We start from the raw sequence: 20,137 nt of genomic DNA on the forward strand, positions 1-20,137 counted from the left end.
TTTGCCGTTTAAAAAAATAAATAATCACAGAATCAAACGTTTTATGGTCATGATTCATGTCATGTCATGATGGCTTGATTCGAGGCTTAAATTAATAGATATAAATATTTTTGGAAATGTCAATGGGAAAAATGCATTGAGTTGTTCCTTCCGGCACCACGAAAAACCAGGAAGTGGGCGGGAACTGCGATGCTCTATAGGGTGCCTGGACCGCCACGCTGTGGGCCAGGCCCAGGAGTTTAATGAGTGTCTCTGTAGGGGGACAAGCCGTTTAGAAAAATGTCTGTTTCTTTGTCTGTCTGTCTGGGGCTAATCACGTTTTCTATATTTAGAAACTATATTTCCCATTAATCTTATAATGTAATTCAATGCAGTCAGATCCAGCAGATCCTTACCCAAATATGGGGTCATACGTCAGATACGTATGACATCAGTCATACGTATCTGACGTCACATGAAGTCAGAATACAACATGAAAGCCACATCGTTCTTTGATCCCTTCTTATTGTATGACACTCTTCATATCTTAGTATGGATCCTTTTGGTGCCTATGTCATGATTATGTCACAGGGTCAGCTGGAGGCAAGACAAAACAGGAATACTGGATGAGATAGAACGAATGATTCAGAAAAAGGAATCCGTGGAGACAGGATCAGACACTGTACTCTGTGGATTATACTTTAAACTGACTACAACACCAAGGGGGTGCTGTGGAGGAAGAAGGGGCCTGGAAGGTTCTGGACGTGCAATAAACAAGGACTACGTGGGCTGGGTGTGCCACAAATGGCCCCGTCTATGGACCACAACCAACATGACAACAGCGCAAGTGACGAACTGGTTAGCGCAGTCACTCTGTACACACGAAAACCCTGGCTGCTACATGTTACTGTGTTCCCGTTTGTGGCTGTTCTCTACCCCGGCTGGCTGTACATCTGGTTAGGTGGAGTATATGGTGCTTCTGAGTACCTGGAGGCAGGCCTGCTGGCGCTGGCTGCAATTGGGATCGCGCACATCCTATTAGTGCTGTCTGGTTATTGGTCTGTGCATGCGCACTGTTGGCTCACTTGTTCCAAGGAACCAGACCCACGAAAGGCTATGCTGGCAAAGGTCATACCCACCCCGAACAATGGTTCTGCTGAGCTCGTGGCACTTCAGAGGGACCAGGGTAAGGATGGTGAGGAGATTCTGTCCTTTGAGTTTCAGAAGATCTGCTATGTCTTTGAGGAGAAATGTTTCCTCCCAGTGGTATTTCCCATCAGACACCCGATTGGCTACTATCAGGCGTGGCATGGCTACCACGAGGAAGCGGACTTGCGAGCTGCAGAAAAACGCTATGGCACCAACCGTGTTGAGATGGTGGTGCCTGATTTCCTGGAGCTCTTCAAAGAGAGAGCCACGGCTCCCTTCTTTGTGTTCCAAGTGTTCTGTGTGGGGCTGTGGTGTCTGGATGTGTACTGGTACTTCAGTGTATTCACACTCATCACACTGGTGGCGTTCGAGTCCTCACTGGTCAAGCGGCAAATGAGGAACATGTCTGAGATCCGAGGCATGAGGAACAAGCGCTACAAGATCCAGGTTTATCGTAACAGGTGGTGGACACCTATATCCAGTGATGAGCTTGTCCCCGGAGACATTGTCTCAATAGGACGGTCATCTCAGGATAACTTGGTGCCGTGTGATGTGCTGCTGCTCAGAGGACACTGCATTGTGGATGAGGCCATGCTGACCGGAGAGTCAGTGCCCCAGATGAAGGAGCCAGTAGAGGACCTAGACCCAGAACATATCTTGGACCTTCAGATGGACTCTCGTCTCCATATCATTTATGGTGGGACTAAAGTGATCCAGCATAGCCCCCCTCCAAAAGTCAATGCTCAGCTCAAGCCTCTAGACAATGGTTGTGTGGCCTATGTACTGAGAACTGGATTCTACACCACGCAAGGTAAACTATTGCGGACCATCCTCTTTGGGGTGAAGAGAGTGACGGAAAACAATCTGGAGACCTTCATTTTCATCCTCTTCCTCCTGTTGTTTGCCATTGCTGCAGCTTGCTACGTATGGGTAGAGGGGACTAAGGACGTGAGCCGTAACCGGTACAAGTTATTTCTGGAGTGCACCCTAATCCTCACCAATGTGATCCCACAAGACCTCCCCATCCAGCTGTCAATGGCAGTCAACGCCTCTCTTGTCGCCCTCACTAAACTATATGTATCCTGTACAGAGCCTTTCAGGATCCCATTTGCAGGGAAAGTGGAGGTTTGCTGCTTTGACAAGACGGGAACCTTGACTAGTGACAGTCTGGTGGTACGAGGAGTGGCAGGCCTCAGAGAAGGGAACAAGGTGATGCCTATGTTTCAGATCCCAGTGGAGACCCAGCGAGTGGTGGCCACCTGCCACTCGCTGATCACCCTGGATGATGGGCAGCTGGTGGGAGATCCATTAGAGAAGGCCATGCTGACTGCTGCAGATTGGGTGCTCACCAAAGATGAGAAGGTTTTTGCTCGTGGCATCAAAACCCAGGGACTAACGATCCACCAGCGCTTCCACTTTGCCAGCGCTCTGAAGCGAATGTCAGTCCTGGCTTCCTATGAAAAGAAGGGTTCCACTGGGCTCTGCTACATTTCCACTGTCAAAGGAGCACCAGAGACACTCAGGGAAATGTTTTCAGTGTGTCCCGCAAGCTATGACAAGGTCCACAGGGAGATGTCCCGGGAAGGAGCCAGAGTTCTGGCTTTAGGCTACAAAGAGATAGGACACCTCAGCCATCAACAGGTGAAGGAAATGAATCGTGATGCACTGGAGTGTGACCTGCGTTTCGCTGGGTTCATGGTAGTGTCATGCCCCCTCAAGAGCGACAGCAAGGCTGTCATCAGAGAGCTCCAGGAGGCATCACATTACGTGGTGATGATCACAGGTGACAACCCGCTAACGGCATGTCACGTCGCGAAAGAGCTACACTTCATTCAGAAGGACCATACACTTATATTACAGTCAGGTCCCAATCCAGGTGAGTGGCAGTGGGAGTCCATAGATGGCAGCGTGCATATACCAATGCCCCCTCCTTCGATCTCCTCTTTCGTCCATCAGTATGACCTGTGTGTGACAGGGGAGGGACTGACTAGACTGGCTAGTGACACACAGCTTCTACACACCCTACTGCCTCACGTGAGAGTGTTTGCCAGGGTCAGCCCAAAACAGAAGGAGTTTGTGATCACAAGTCTAAATGGCCTGGGCTATGTGACGTTGATGTGTGGCGATGGAACAAACGACATCGGAGCTCTCAAACATGCCCACGTAGGTGTTGCTCTGTTGGCAACGCAGAAGGTGAGCATCAACCACCGTCTTACATCAACAGTCTTACAAGAGCTTGAAGAGGACCAGATACAAGTAGTGAAGCTGGGAGATGCCTCCATTGCTGCCCCCTTCACCTCCAAACTGTCCTCAATTCAATGTGTTTGCCATGTGATAAAGCAGGGCCGTTGTACCCTGGTGACAACACAGCAGATGTTTAAGATCCTTGCTCTGAATGCCCTGGTGCTGGCCTTCAGCCAGTCTGTGCTCTACCTCGAGGGGGTCATGTTCAGTGATATCCAGTTTACCCTGCAGGGCATTTTGTTGACTGGCTGTTTCCTCTTCATATCAAGGTCAAAGCCACTTAAGTGCTTATCCAGAGAGCGGCCCTTACCAAACATCTTCAATCTCTATACAGTGTTAACGGTGCTGCTACAGTTTTCGGTTCACTTCTGCAGTTTGGTGTATCTTTACAGAGGGGCACAGAGCAGAAGTCCTCCAAGGGTGGACCAGTTTGTGGATCTATATAAAGAATTTGAGCCCAGTCTTATCAACAGCACTGTATACATTATGTCAGTGGCCATGCAGATGGCTACCTTTGCCATTAACTACAAGGGTCACCCTTTCATGGAGTCCCTCACTGAGAATCGACCATTACTATGGAGTATTGCCCTATCAGGTTTAGCCATTGTAGGACTGTTGACAGGTTTCTCACAAGAATTCATTGAACAGTTTGCTCTTGTTGACATTCCCACTGAGTTCAAACTAGTCATTGCCATGGTGCTTGTGGTGGACTTTGTTGCCGCTCTACTGGTGGACCGTATCCTGCAGTTCCTGCTTGGCAAAGGAACCCTCAGGCTGCATTCTTGAACTTACACCAATGCAACTGCTGCCTTAAGCAAGCAAACTGTAAAGGGAGAGGAAACAGACATTGGAGGTAGAGATTTAGAGATGTTGAGACATGCACAAGATGGCCAAGACAGCCAAGCCACTCAGTACTGCGGTGCATACAATAGAAGACAAGAAGACAGCAGTATTGTGTTGAGGTGAACACGAGATTGTGTGTTGCTAACATAAAGCATACTGTATAGACACACAACAGAGGCAAAATGCTTTTTTATGTGGCTCTGCAAGAGGTTAGCCATCTATGATAATCTCACATTATAAAAAGCTGATTGTATGACGTTCTGCATAGTAGTGTATATCTGTCTGTTTTCTTAAATGTCATCATGATTTGAGTATATCTCATTTTAAATAAGCCATTGTGCTTTTATGAGCGATCCAGTTTAGAGGACCTATGATTGTATTGAATTGTACTTCCATGTTCCCATGTATTTCTAAATAAAGTGCTCAATCAATCAATCAAACTCACAAACCGCTGGACCAATCAGAACCAAACTTAATATGCACGGCACACGCTGCAGTAAACCATGGAAGTAGCCTACATCCACAATTAGTTTTTTTTTTCTTCACATAATATATTGTATTCTTTTTTTAATATTTAACTTTTAGATCAATGGGATTCTGATTGGGCTGAAACCTTGCCCATATTTGGAGTAATACATCATATATATGTCACAAATGACGCTGGATCCACATTAGAGCCAAACCATTCCCATGTGGATCCTGAGATCCACGATTATTTTTTTCTTTTTCTCTGATTTTGTATAATGATAAATCTCGTACAGACTTATAAAAAGACTTAAAAGGTAAATAAAAATAAAAATAAAGGAATATTGGATTGGAGGCAAACACAAATCACCTCGGAGTAGCAGAAGTTGCTACTGTAAAACAAAAAAAACACTTCCTCGCTTGTAGTGTATTGTATTTATCTACATTGTATCTTACAATACTAACAAGTGTATTTATTCTCTGTTACAAACACAGTAACTACTCTTTTCCCCATATACACACTTTGGAACATATAACATGATGATTATTATTATTATTATTATTATTAATAGGCCTACTGCAATGTAGAAATACTCTGTTACAAGTACAAGTCCGGAAATCAACATTTACTTGAGTAAAAGTACAAAAGTATTGGTATCAAAAGCACTTAAAGTACCAAAAGTAGAAAGTACTGACTATACAGAATGTCCCATTTCACAAGTTTACAAATGTATAAAAATCTTTTTAAAATGCAGATCTACAATGTGAGCTTGTAGATCGGCTATTTTCAAATGGCCGAAATGTATACAGAGCTGAAGTGGTTAATGTATATTTTGTAATACTAATCAAAATCTACAAAGTAATTAGTGACTAAAGTTTTTAAATAATTGTAGTGGAGTAAAAGTACAATATTTGTCTCTGAGATGCAGTGGAGTAGAAGCAAAAGTATAGAAAATTGGAAATACTCCAGTAAAGTAAAAGTACCTAAAAAAAGTACAGTACTTGAGTAAATGTACTTTAAGTTACTTTACACCAATGTACAGTAATGTGAATTTGTACTTCCATGTACTGCCATTCTCATGTCTTACTAAATAAAGTACATCAATCAATCAATCAAACCACTGGATATCACTCCAGCAGGTGGCGGTAATGCGACGATCATGGATGCTAACCGCCATAAAAGCCCAAAGGAGAGGAAGAAGAACGAACCGACCAATGGCTGGCCTGGACAACTTGCATGGTGGGTAACTAGGTAGATTTAAAGTAGGAGAAAAACTTCACTGTAGTGTTTACAGTCTGCTGCTGCTCTGCTGGAAACCTAGAGAGAAGGCAACGACACTTTCTTCATTCCGAGCGCTTCAAAAAAACTCAAGGTAAGATGAGTTTGTATCCATAAATTGTAGTATATATATATTTTTTTTAATTATAATTTTGTAGCGTTTTTAATTTCAACCTTTCATGCGCGGAGCCAGTCATCCTGTGCGTCAGTGTTGCCATGTCTGCTTATTATAAGCGCCTTTGGGCTTGTTTTTCTGTACTAATAGTTGCTTGTAAATATTGGTGGCTGCTTTTTTTGGGGGCTTGTTTCTAAAGTGTAGTTGCTTATTTGGGCTTCTTTCCTAAATGTTGTTTAAATCAGTGGTTCTCAACCTTTTTCATGTCAAGGACCCCCCCCCCCCCAGATTAATATGTATTTGGCCACAGCTCTGAGAATAGTTTGTGCCAGGGACCCCCATACAAGATTTGTGAATTTAAAATGTTTCAAAAACATAAATTTTCAAGATTTATTTTTGAAAATTGCAGATCTACATGCGTTGCGAGCTTGTAGATCGGCTATTTACAAAATAAATAGCGGATGGTAGCTGAACTTCAAAGTGTTCATGTGGCCTAAATATTAACCACTTGTTTTCACAGGCCTGGTTGCTTATTTCTCTCACAAACTCTGGCAACACTGCCTGGCGTTTGATGCCAGGTATGTAGTTGCTGTGGTAGTTCGGTAGAAACTTTGATAATTAGACGCAAGACTCAACGTCTGCTTGAATCACTTTCCATCCGTGAGTTAATTATTTGTCCACCTTATGCACGCAGGCAATGTTTTGGCGTTTATGAAGTGTCTCTGTGCCTGTTGTCGCACATCTGTGTGTGATCATCATACAACCCAGACCTTTGGCTACATTTTAGCAGTGGTGTAAAGTACATTTACTCAAGTACTGTACTTTATACTGTATTTTTTACTTTACTGGAGTATTTCCCAATTTTCAGTACTTTTACTTCTACTCCACTACATCTCAGAGGCAAATGTTATGCTTTTACTCCACTACAATTATTTGAAAACTTTAGTTACTTTGTAGATTTTGATTATTATCACAAAACATCCATTAACCACTTTAACCCTATATACATTTCGGCCTTTTTGAAAGTAGCCATTCTAAAAGTAAATCTGATATTTTCAAAAGATTGTATACATTCGAAAACTTGTGAAATTGGACATTCTGCATAATGAATAATACTTTCTACTTTTGGCACTTTAAGTACATTTAGATACCAATACTTGTGTACTTTTACTCAAGTAAATTTTGAATTCCGGACTTTTACTTGCAACAGAGTACTTCTACAGTGCAGTATTGATACTTTTACCACCACTGCATTTTAGGAGTGGTTTCGGGGCTCTTTGGTAAAGCTTATATTAGTGCATATTGAGGGGGTTTGGGGGCAAATTGGTGCTGAATTGGGACTGGGAGCTCTAAAGGGGATTTAAGAGCTAAGTGGGATTGACAGGGGAATGGATGAGAAACCTCAGTCTTGGTTAGTAAGTGAGGTTACCCACTAGCCTTGCCAAAGTGATGCAAGTGATGACCATCATTTAATATACAAGGGGAAATGTGACCTTTTAACAAGGCTCAAGTACACTTTTCAAGCCACCATATCAGCAACATTATTCACAGAGGAATAGTTGTTTTATTTTGTCTGATTATGAATCTTAATTTGAAATGTAATAAATATTTAAGAGTTTGACAGACATCTTATACTGTTTTCAGCTTGCTTGTTGATGTTGATAAGAGCAGTTCTCTCCAAAGTTTTAACTTAAAAATGTGTTTTAGTATCTGAGCGGGGCACTAATGCCTAATGCAGACTAATCGATTGTAAAAGATAATAATCTAATGTATATTTAGAGTTTGACAGACATCCTATACTGTTTTCAGCTTGCTTGTTGATTGTACGAGTTCCATAGTTTTTTGACCTCTTGCACTGTCTCATAATGTGATTGCATCCATGTGATGCTGTCACCTCTCACTGTGTAATTTCTCCACAAATATTCTGTTCATTAAAGTTAACGTGCAAATGTATTATTTTGTTAGTAACTAAGCTAGAGGTGCTAGAGGTTGTAAATTTTTTATTGTTTTAATAATAATTGCACACATTTATTTATGTAAAATAATAAAGGTCTATACCATGAACACTCCAAGCCAGCCATTCACCTTTTCACCCTGCACAGGCTATGTTTATAAATGGCATGGTGGAGTCCACACAGGAACGCGTGGCCGTCAGCGGCGTGGATCCTCAGATGATTGACTTGTTGCTGAGCTATGCCTATACGGCAAAGGTGTGCATCTCCACGGCAAATGTGCAGGTAATGTGTTATCATGAACCGTATTCATCGTCTGCATTTTTGTCCTACATCGGCGCTTAATGAAGATATTTTGTTTATTTGGTCTAGGCCCTGCTAGCTGCATCAGACTTTTTGGATGTCGCAGCTGTTCGAGAAGCCTGCTGTGACTACATCGAGCGCCACATGGATGTAAATAACTGCGTAGGGATTTACTGCTTAGCTGAGGCCCACTCCTTTAAAGTGTTGGAGAAACAGAGCATGGATTACATTTTTGAGAACTTCAGTGTTATATACCAGCAGGTCAGTGATTGAACGGTCATACATTTCCCATCTTGTTTGTCTGTTGTTTGCTTTTTCTCCTATAACTTTTGTTTTTATTACTATTAAAGGTATGGTAAGTGATATTCTTTGTTAAAGTAATGGGAGTCTCCCTGTCTCTCCTGCCCTTTAGTAAAGGTTGGGATACCTATTTTATCCGATCAGTAGAGAGAACTTGCACAGAATACAGATTAAACAATTGGAAGTGATGGCACTAAGAAATGAGCTGACAAAATTGGAACTGGAACACTATAAAATGGGTACTCTTTCCTGATTGGCTGACATTTTTCAGCCCACCTGAAAATGCATTTTCTGTTTATTAAAGAGCCGGGGAGGCCTCTGTTACTGAACCATAGATAGACTGTATAAAATGAATGGACAGCGTCACGCCATTGGTTACTACAGACCGAAAATGAAGCCGATTGTTCAACTGTGTGCAATCCGCCATCTTTCAATATCGTGTCATATCCTTTGCAACCGGATATGAATGCTATTTGTAATTGGTTGGGTAGCTTGTCAATCAAGAGCAGGGGCGGGGAATGAATGCTATTGGTTGTGTAGCTTGTCAATCAAATCATCCCGCCCCTCCTAGAGCATAACCTACTTTATCGTCAATTTCAAAATAAATGGGACCATATTTTACCAAAACGTATATCATGATGATTGAAAGGAGACTTTAAACTAGTGACTGGAAGCATATAGTATTTATAGGCCTGACCTCGACTAAGTCGACTGGTTAGTCGCGGGGGGTCCGAGTCGACTAAGTGTCTCTTAGTCGACTCTAGTCGAAAAAAATAATAATAATAATAATAATTTTTTTTAAGGGCCAAAAATGTTTTAAATTGTTTTTTTTGGCCAAGTCTACACCTGCAACCACACGTAACTTCCACTTTATTCTTCTTATTCCTCGTCTTTGTATTGGTATTGTTTGTGTTGGAGCGCCTCAGTGCGGCTGCAGAGTTCATGTGCAACCTCTTCCAGAGAGAGATAGAGACACTAGAAACTCTGCTGGAGACAAAACAAACTGTGTAGACTTGGCCCTTTGAAATAAAATGTATTTTGGCCCCAAAAAAAAAAAAAAGTTTTTTTTTATTATTTAAAAAAAAAAATGTATTAGTCGACTGTCAGTCGACTATTGGCAATTAGTCGCCAATTAGAGTCGACTAAACAAATCCTTAGTCGGGGACAGGCCTAAGTATTTATGACAAGATACATTCTTTCTGACACCAGCAGGGGTAAAACAGCAAAACTACAGGCCATTCAAATGAACTGTCTCTTTTGTATTGGCGTCAATGTAAAAATCTCAGGCTGGCCCCTTGTACTGAACAAACACTATATAGTAATAGCAATGATTACTATCAGAATATAGTCCTTTAACCTTTTAACAAAAAACGTATCACTTACCCTACCTTTTAACCCAACCTGTCACCACCACCACAACAGACCCAGACCTGGCTATTTATTAATAAGTTACAGTGTACAGTCACATGTCCATTTCACCAAACAAGCCATCTATCACCAGGGAGCACTTAAGAAATGAAAAGGTTACGGTAGTGCGAAGTATGGGAACAGGGTCTCAATCTATCAGCATCTACCAGATTCTTTTCTTGTTTCTTTTTTTCTACCAATAGGAAGAGTTCCTTTCTCTCTCTGTGGAAAGACTGACAGAGATTCTTGCCAGTGACCACCTCAATGTGCCCAAGGAGGACATGGTTTTTGAGGCAGCCATGTTGTGGTTAGACAAGTGTGCTACCCGCAGGCTGAGCTTTGAGAAGGTCAGTCATTTCTTAGACTCATGTTGCCAGACGATCGGAGGTCTCCACCTATCGATGCGTCTCGGGACTTCTAAATGCATGGTAGTTGCTAGAACGTTGTCCAATACATGCATGGCATGATGGCATCTATATTTATGGTACTGCCTGGTAATATGCATGACTATATAATGCTCACCCAATAAATATACGGTTGGATTAGTCAATAATTAGTGTTTTGTGTTTTTTAAGGTGCTGGAGCATATCCGCCTGCCTCTCATCAGCCCCTCTTACATCCACACCGTGATTGAGTCACTGGATGTCATGAAAGAATACCAGGGCTGCCAGAGGTTCATCTCTGAGGCCAAGAACCGGGATCTCGTGCCTTACTGTAACACGGCACGCCCACGCAGGACCCCAGGTACCCTGCCTCACACATGCATGTGTCATGATTTCATTATTTTCATTTTTACAATTCAGCTTTGATTTAGATTCTTGGACTTAGTTTTAGTTAACTATACCTCTTTTTTTTTTTACTCCTACCAGCTATTTTGAGCGTTTTTACTAACCTTTGAAAAATCATAGATCGTAGAATCATATTTTTCACAGCGATCCACCCGGCGTTCGGCTCAAAAGACGTAGGGTCTCGGAGAATAGAGGAAAAAAAGTGTGCCGTCGGAATAATCCATTCCATGGTTATGGGCAGTTCAATGTGGCTTGTTTTCGCCAAAAACAACAGAAAGCATAGAAAGATTTACTTTTATAAATCCTATAACACTAAACGAAACCAGCTTCATTTTGCTGTGATCACGTGATTTCTGGGTGTACTCTTCATCATCATCATCATCATCAGAATCATTCACAGGCTGCGGAAGAGCGCCCTCTATCGTAAAACCACTGAAAACGTCCGAGCCTTGGAGATGAATGAGGAGAAATCTCGTCATTGGCAGTCAATGAGTTAAAGAGCCGTCAAGAAGATGCTATCAATGATAAATTGACGTAAATTATACCCTGCCAAGGCCCTTGCCTCCCTGGCACTATAGCCATGTACATGCTAAAGATACAGACACACCCTGTGTACTCAAATGTATTTAAGTGACCAGCATGTTCTCTGCCTTTACTCAACAGTGGCTGAGACTGCCTATCTTACTATGGAACTTCTGTGCACAGAATAAAAGCTTTAACAGCAGTCTGTTTAAGTCTCATTATTTCGGGTGTTCATCATATTATGATGAATATCCAAAAAGCAGAACTCCAAGCTCACAGTGCGACGTGTTGTGACCTTGTAGATACTGTTTATGCTATTTTGGAAAATCTTGAAAAGCTTTGATGGTGGTCACAAATGAAAACTCCATCTATTCTAAGGCCAGCATACCTGTGAGATGGTCCCTTTTTTATTAAATACATTTCGTTTCTCCTTGAACTCTTAAATCTACTCTGGCTTACCTGTTCTTCTCCCCTGCTTCTTAAAGTGATAGTGATGGTGGGAGGACAGACTGATTATGAGGAGTTTCACAAGGTTGAGAGCTATGATCCCCTGACCAGACAACGGAAGACTCTGGGACGTCTGCCCGCAGAATTACGCGGAATACGCGAGCATGCAGTGGTCCTGTCAGGTGAGTGTCAGAATCAATCAATTTAGTGCCTGTAATAGCTCCTTCTCTATTGTGCCTCTGAATGTATCTGTAGCAGTGTTGTGCTGGAAGTTAAATTTTAATTTACAATGTACAATTTACAATGTCGGCATTTAACAGGTACTTTTATCCAGAGCCACTTACAAGTGTAAAATCAAGAGGAAATGGCATGAACCCTAGTCAACAAACAGGGTAAATAGTTAGTATAAGTAGAGTGCAAAGAGAACAATGTAGTGCTTCAAAGACGTTAGACTACCAGGTAAGCCTATTATCTGTCTAAAAACAACATGCTATCTAAATAACATTCTTCACATTTGTGGTCAAGCAAAATCAAATCTAAACTAGAAAAGTGTGCTCCTCGGAGAGTAGGTCTTCGCCAGGCCGGGTTGCCTATAAGGGCCTGCAAACTTTGGAAGGTAGGCCTGTTTTTAGAAGAAAATGCTCTCAATCACTCACTCACTCACTCACTCACTCACTCACTCAAACCCTAAAGAATGCAGCATTATAAATTAACTACTTTAAACCATAATGTTTTGGTAGGTTATATAAAGTTAATAATATATGACTGCCATGTTCCTTTTGCATGGGCAGTGCACAGTGCAAAGCGCAGCAGTGCACTGGAGATTCTATGGTATAATTGATCAATGCAAGGATGATCAGGATATGTCACACTAGGCGAGAAAATACTCAAAAGATTTAACGTGTTTAACTCTCTCAGTGCCAGACCCCGAGTTATCCCGAGTTTTAGGGTTATACCCTCAGTGCCAGAACGAGAAATCCAGAGTTTAAAAAATAAAATAAAAAATAAAAGTTTTCTTTTTTTTTGGGGGAAAAAAGTGTTCATAACCCAAGATATCATTATCTGAAGATTTGCAGCTCCATCCACTCTTTGTTTAACCTATAACTGAAAAAGGCTGTATCTCGCTTCCTAAGCACTTTTTTTTTACTTTGAAAAGAAAAAAGTTGGCATGGTTCGCAATAATTTTTTTTTTTCATTGGCACTGAGAGAGTTAATATTGACGCTGTGTTGTCTTGGGATGTCGCAGATGTCACACTACAAGATAAAAACTGCGGGCACGCGCACCCCACGTTCATAATCGGGCCCGACACAGGAATTTTGTCAGGGGTGACAAAATCGGGCTTAAATCGTGTAGTGAGTACGGGCCTTATGTCATCAAGCAGGCTGGGCCGACACTAGCCACATTCCAATTCCTGCCTGCTTGCTTGCTCCTCCTGCATGTCATGTTGTATACTAGATGCTGTATTTCTTATACCGTAAATCCTCTATTCAATTAAAAACCGGGTCTCTATTAATGACAGGGGGCGTTGTTGAAACAATCAATTAAAAGCCTCTCTTCTAATACAAGACTCTTTCTATCTATATATATATATATATATATATATATATATATATATATATATATATATATATATATATATATATATATATATATATATATATGTCACAGGGAGATCAAAGAACCAGGACGATTGAAGACAGAGCGCTCGTTTTTAGGCACGGGGCTTCGGGGCGAGGCAGGGCTTTGATGCGACGCGGACCTGTCTGTTGTTGTTCCCCCCCCACGTAGCAACCAGGAAGCTACGCTAGGGGAACGCTGAACACGCGTTCACACGCACGTGATAATAGTTATTGTCCATGACGGAGGCGCGCCGACTCAGCAGAGCTTGAGGCCGAGGAGGCGCGCCCTCACGCCTCCAGGCACGAGTGCCCGCGCTGACCGGCCGATGCTCTGATGAGTCGAATCAGCGCCGTCCGAGTTGTGAACCGATAGGGACAGAATAGTTCTTTTCATGGATCACTGTGTGTGTGTGTGCGCGTGTGTGTGTGTCAGGGAGAAACTAAAACAAAAGCCAGAACACAATAAAAGTATCTTAACAGTCATGCTTTCAATAAACCAAATTGAAGAAAAAATCCTGGCTTGCGTGTGTGTGTGTGTGTGTGGCCTGTGTGTGTGTGTGTGTGTGTGTGTGTGTGTGTGTGTGTGTGTGTGTGTGTGTGTGACGTGCACTTTAGTTGGGACGCCTGGCTCGTGGCTCCCTCTAGTGTTGTTTCTAAATTGAACGCATGAGCGTGTGCGCGTGTGTGTGTGTGGTTGCGGCCATATATGTGTGTGCACTTTAGTTGGAAAGTCTGGCTCGTGGCTCCCTCTAGTGCTTTTTCTACAGAATTGCTGGTCGGGTGGTAAAAACTAGCGCGCTTTCTTCAATCGTCATATATATATATATATATATATATATATATATATATATATATATATATATATATATATATATATATATATATATATATATATATAAAAGACTTATCTCAAGACTTGCAAGTGACAATAAATACAGAACACTGTGGGACTCACAAACATAGTCGCGCTGAAGGCTACATTCCTATCTGCCGGCAGAACCGGAAGTAAACCCTTTTAACCCCCAACCTGTGACAATAGAATTCATGGTCAACAGCTCCAGCTACAGGCATGACTAATGATAATAATATGTTACTTTACAACAGTTATGTTTACATTTTAGGGCATGCAGAACAAAGTTTTGTTGGCTCTAAAACATCCCTTTGAAGTCTACGGCACGGCTTCTTTTTTTTTTAGACCCCATCTCCCAGACAGTGTAGTCATGGTTTCAATCCCATAGCCAGAGGCAGTCAACACTCCTGCCGAGAGGACGTGAACAGGCTGGAGTGCACACCGGTTGTACACTCGCTGTTTGATGCTGCAAGCAGCTTGGAGAGTTCACTCGCTCTCCAGTCTTGTCTCCTCCAAAAGCAAATTACCATTTGGGACACGATTTCCGGGTTAAGCTGGAGGACCGAGTATGGAGTGAGCAGAGATTTGGCTATAGAGCATCGTGATTGGTCGTGAGATTTGGCAATTTTAACAAAATCTTACTACAAGAATGTTGCCTTCTGCAGCCAGTGGTGAGGTTGGTATAGTTCACCAGCGTCCCACCATTGGTTTCTACAGACCGTAAATGAAGCCAATTTTGCAACTATTTCAAATGCGCCTTCTTTCTATATCCGGTTGATATCCGGTCCAAAATGCAAACGGAAATGAATGCTATTGGCTGAAACCGCAGCAACCACAGACGGGTCTTCACTCAGTAGAACCAGTAGAAACCCTAGATACCCTACTTTATCATTAATTTTAGAATAAATGGGACCATAATTTACCAAAACGCATTTAAACTAACGACTGGAAGGATATACAGTAGTATTTATGACGTAAGGTAATAAAATCAAGTGTAAAGTTCGGCCAAAAACCCATCCGCTTCTGCAACCAGCAGGGGTGAAACGGCGGTGAAACAGCGAGACTACAGGCCATTAATATGAACTGTCACACTTCCTATATAGCCTCAATTTACAAGCCGGATGCTAGCCCCTTGGGCTAGCATCCGGCTACACACTGGACATCCGGCTACACACTGGACCTACTGTGTTTTGGTGATTTCTGTGAATGTGTTGGCTTAATAAGTGAATCACAATAATGTAGTAGATGAACACAATTTGAGTTGTGTATGAACATTAAAATATACATATATTTTAACAATCAAGACATAACTCATTTTAATTCTGCTTTTCTTCCACCATAGGCTCTGTTCTGTATTTAGCAGGAGGATACTTCCGAAAAGATGAATTTTCCAGTAGAGACATGTGGCGCTATGATGTGCCTCATAACTCATGGCTGAAGATGGCTCCCATGATTAAGAAACGTGATTGCTTCAGTAAGGCATTCAGTTTAACCATATTTTGGGCATGTCATTATTGGTGACATGAAAGAAAAAACAAAAAAGCAGATCTACAGCTCACAACATTTTCAAAGTGGTTAAAAAGGTAGGGCAAGAGATGAGGGACAACTTTACATACTACAGAATACAGAGACGACAATCTTGTTTGCTTTTATATAATTAAAATGAGCAAAGGTCTGAAGCGGTAGCTGTAGAGGTAGCAGAATGGATCAGTTTGAACTGCAGAATAATGGCATCCCAAGTGGAGGACGTTGCTAGTTGTACATACTGTATTGACTGTACAATATTAGCCTATAAATGTACATTGTATTATCTAGCATTCAAAACTAGCTCTATTTGCAATGCTCAAATCAAACATGATTTAAAAAATGTATAACATTTATTAGTTATGAGAATACCTCATTATAATATAGGTTGGGTACTGTTATATATAATAGTTTTGTCTCGCATTAATTGAATTTCCAGCAATTCAAATATCTGTTGCCCTGCTGAATGTTATTGCCTTGGTAACCCAAGGAGAGAGTGCTTGGTATATATGGCCATGGTTGTTATCGGTTCTAAAGACGATTTTTTTTTTGTGCGTTTTCTTTTTATCCCTGCACAACTCCAAATGGACAATAGGCATGGTGATGTTGGATGGCTATGTGGTTGCAGTTGGTGGGGATTCTGGTGCTGACTCAATTGAGCACTACAACCCCAAGACTAACACCTGGCAGCTCACTAAGTCTGTCGGTGTGGCAGGTTATTGCGGCTATATCTATAGCCCTGCTGTGGTCGTACTAGATGGACTGCTCTATTTTATTGGTATGGAACAGATTTATGCACCTTCAGACTGCTGGGTTTTGTTAGGTTATGTTTTTTTAATGTATGTGGTTAATAATGGTTAACTGTAAATGTTCAAAGACTTTGGTATTAGTACATATTCATCCTTCTCCTGTTGAATTGATATTTTGCTGTGTGTGTGTGTGTGTGTGTGTGTGTGTGTGTGTGTGTGTGTGTGTGTGTGTGTGTGTGTGTGTGTGTGTGTGTGTGTGTGTGTGTGTGTGTGTGTGTGTGTGTGTGTGTGTGTGTGTGTGTGTGTGTGTGTGTGTGTGTGTGTGTGTCCGTGTCCCCTCCTGGGCCCTAGGCTCCTATAGTTCCATTAAAGAGAAGCCAGAACTTGCCCTGATGGCCAAGTACAACCATGAATCATTTGTATGGACAGAACTCGCTCCTATGCAGATACCGCGTGATCAGTCATCCGCTTGTACTGTCAATGGAAAGATCTACCTTACAGGTACAGTATCATGCCTGTTCTTGAAGGGACATGAAACACTTGGCTAATTTTATAGTTGAGTTAAAATTGTACAGCAGATTAAAAACATGGCAGACTAGTAAGCAATGTAGCTGCAACTAATACAATTTATAATGTGTGAATTAGATTTAGGTGTGCCCTGAGGCATAGGTGTGCCAGTGTGCTAGCATAGGTAGTTGACTGAAATCTACTGTAACACAGCCATTATTAATTTGATTAGCTGCAGTTGTGTTTTATACTACACTGCTCAAAATAATTAAGGGAACACTTTGACCCCTTAATTCTTTTGAGCAGTTTTTGTTAGCAGTATGTACACAGTTCATAAAAACTCAAAATAATTAAGGGATCAAAGTGTTCCCTACATTTCTTTGAGCAGTATAGAAGGTCAGTCTTAAGGCACGATCTGTGACTATTTGTGTCAATCAATAGGAAAGAACTACTGTGGTTGACCCCAATTTGGCAGGCGTTTTGCTTGTAGTTTTCTTTCAGTGAGCCAACCTTGTGCTGTAGTTTTTAACCTGAAATTGAAAACAAACTAGAGTTTCATTACCATTTATAAACTCACTTTAACTTCACTGTAATTGTGGCACATAATAGATCCCACTAACAGTCACTCTCCTGTTAATTCTTGTTTATTCATAGGTGGTCTGCATGATACTGTTATAGAACACCAGAAATACTGCACCATAGAAGACACGATGGAGTGCTACAACCCTAAGACCAACCAGTGGACCATGTGTGCCCCCATGCAAGTGCCACGCGCATCTCCTGGCATGGCTGTGGTGGATGGAAAGATCTACATACTAGGAGGGCTGGACTATGGGTCGGACAACGACATCGAGTAAGACATGCTGCTCCATGAATTCCTGGGAAAAGGTGCCCTCTTGTCCACACACCAGACATTTCTCTTATGGCTATTGGTCTCTCTTCATATAGGTTTTTAGGTCAAATCGAGCAGTACAGCGTAGAGACGAACATGTGGGAAACTGTGGGGCAGATGCCCACTGCTCGCTACAATCTCAACTGTGTGACTCTCAGGCTGAGGAATGATCATCCACCTGCAGTTGAAGATGATGAAAACAATGAAGATGAACGTTATTATAGTTGCCACCGTCGTCGTCATGAGGATGATTCTGATGATGGCTAATGGTAGACTTAGATAGATTAAATAATAACCATCATCATCAGTAGGTATTTCTGCCCTCTATCGAGGTAATAATGTTCTTGGATTAATGACCCCTGCATTCCCTGGCACTTTCCTGACTACTAAATGTACACTAAAGTATCATGACAGTTGAATGTGTCACTGTCAATAGATTATACTGCTCATTATTTTCACTGTTTATTGACTGACTGACATAATACTATATGATGTGTTTACCTACTGTGTAGGCTGGCTGACACTGTACATATATTGGCATCACATCCACTGTCAATAGTCTGTCTGTACATATAGATAAAATACCTAGAAGCCCTTAGCTAACTTCAAGCACACTCAGAATGAGGATAGAATTAAAAAGCCTTTAAAGGGTATACACCATGAATTTCATTTTTTTGGGGGTTTTTAGTATTTTTTGGGCTCCCCAGTGTCTCTTGTACCCCAAAAAAATTGTTTGATTAACATTCAGTCATTCATTCTCATTTCAGAGATTTTCAGAATGGGCGTGTCTGAACAGGCCATTTCAGAATGGCAATGCAAGTGACATCACTTGCATTGCATTGATGCTGGCCAGACAGAATTGCTCAGTAGCCCCCCCCTGCCCAAGAGGACGTTTTGGTATTGCAGCTGAAAGTGCTGTATAAGCCAGAGACAATTAACTTGGGATGAGTATATCTGAGTGATGATTTAGGCTCAAACCTTTTGAAAAAGGTTTGAGGGACATACACCATATGATATTAAATATCAAATATATTTTTTAAATTCATGATGTAGATCCTTTAATGTCTCTTGTTACTGTAATGTAACAAATTAAGTTACAAATCCATATAAGGAGGACGCCAACTTTTCTATGTTGATGTATATGATAATATTCTGGTGATAGATTTTCTCTCTCTCTCTATACAGTGTGTGTGTGTGCCTCTTTCTTTCTCTCTTTCTTTCTCTCTTTCTTTCTCTCTTTCTCTTTCTCTCTCTCTCTCTCCCCCCCCCTCATATACACTCTCTCTCCCCCTCATATACACACACATGCTGTCCAGGTCAGTCCAAGTACTGATGGCTAGGTTTTTCTTATTTTGATTTAAATCTTAAATGTTTCTCTCTACTCTTAACTGTCCTGATTCATGCCTACTCAAGTGCTGCTATGATGCCAGCATTTTCCCACAGGGATTAATAAAGACCTGTCTATCAATGTCATAAATGCTTTTTGATGGATTTTCTTCCTACAGTATTACTGATTGATATGCCTGCCATGCATCCCAGTGGCCCCTCCCTACTCCTCCAACCTGTGCTGTTTAGCTCCTACAGTAATTGTGGTAGCTGCAGGTGGACATACACTATAGAAGAATGAATCTCTCTAATCATTCTCACTGGCTGCGGTTACATGGACAGGTATATTCCACTTTTATTCGGAATGACTGCTCAGTCAGAATTAAAAATGCTCATGTAAACACCTCAATTAGAATAGAATATTGCATTCCGGTCTGTTTGGAATGAATTTTCATTCAGGTTTGGAGGGGTGGTATATACCGTTTGAATCAGTATATATCAATCAATCAATCTTTTGCACATGTCCGCGCTTAGTAGTGCTGTCAGAATTGGCCAAAAATGACATTTTATTATGATTTTTATTATTTTTAGTATAAAATATTGTATGCAGTAAAACTTTCATTCAAAGACTACATAAGTCTATTTATGTCTCTGTATGCGTCGGCCACGCTTGGTGCTGAGAAGCGCTCACTCCTGCGGGATAAAATGAATGATGCATATTCTATAGCGTCATTTAATAAGCTTATATACTGTAATGGTTATGCCCAGACTTTTCCAGGAGAATGGACGCCCTGAGGATCTGAGCCTATGATGGAGGAACAATCTTTACCTTGACATGAAACGGGAACTTATAATCAAGAGAATCTATTCAGTCAG

General features: G+C 41.5%; 2 protein-coding genes across 2 annotated transcripts; both read left to right on the forward strand.

Moving 5' to 3' along the window:
* Nucleotides 1-783: 783 nt before the first annotated feature.
* Nucleotides 784-4,158, forward strand: LOC308098184 (endoplasmic reticulum transmembrane helix translocase-like; the record flags this gene model as incomplete). The annotated part of the gene is made up of 1 exon (XM_080446436.1): nt 784-4,158. The coding sequence occupies one exon, from the start codon at nt 784-786 to the stop codon at nt 4,156-4,158; it is 3,375 nt and encodes a 1,124-aa protein (XP_080302562.1).
* Nucleotides 4,159-8,194: 4,036 nt separating this feature from the next.
* LOC308099498 (kelch-like protein 24) lies at nt 8,195-18,202 on the forward strand (the record flags this gene model as incomplete). The annotated part of the gene is made up of 9 exons (XM_080448244.1): nt 8,195-8,311; nt 8,399-8,590; nt 10,240-10,383; nt 10,612-10,780; nt 11,832-11,975; nt 15,606-15,737; nt 16,416-16,502; nt 17,698-17,896; nt 17,992-18,202. 9 exons carry the CDS (start codon nt 8,195-8,197, stop codon nt 18,200-18,202), a joined length of 1,395 nt encoding a protein of 464 aa, XP_080304370.1.
* Nucleotides 18,203-20,137: the final 1,935 nt, after the last annotated feature.

The sequence above is a fragment of the Gymnoscopelus braueri genome (assembly GCF_963280865.1).
Source record: "Gymnoscopelus braueri genome assembly, chromosome: 13".
Classification (NCBI taxonomy): Eukaryota; Metazoa; Chordata; class Actinopteri; order Myctophiformes; family Myctophidae; genus Gymnoscopelus; species Gymnoscopelus braueri.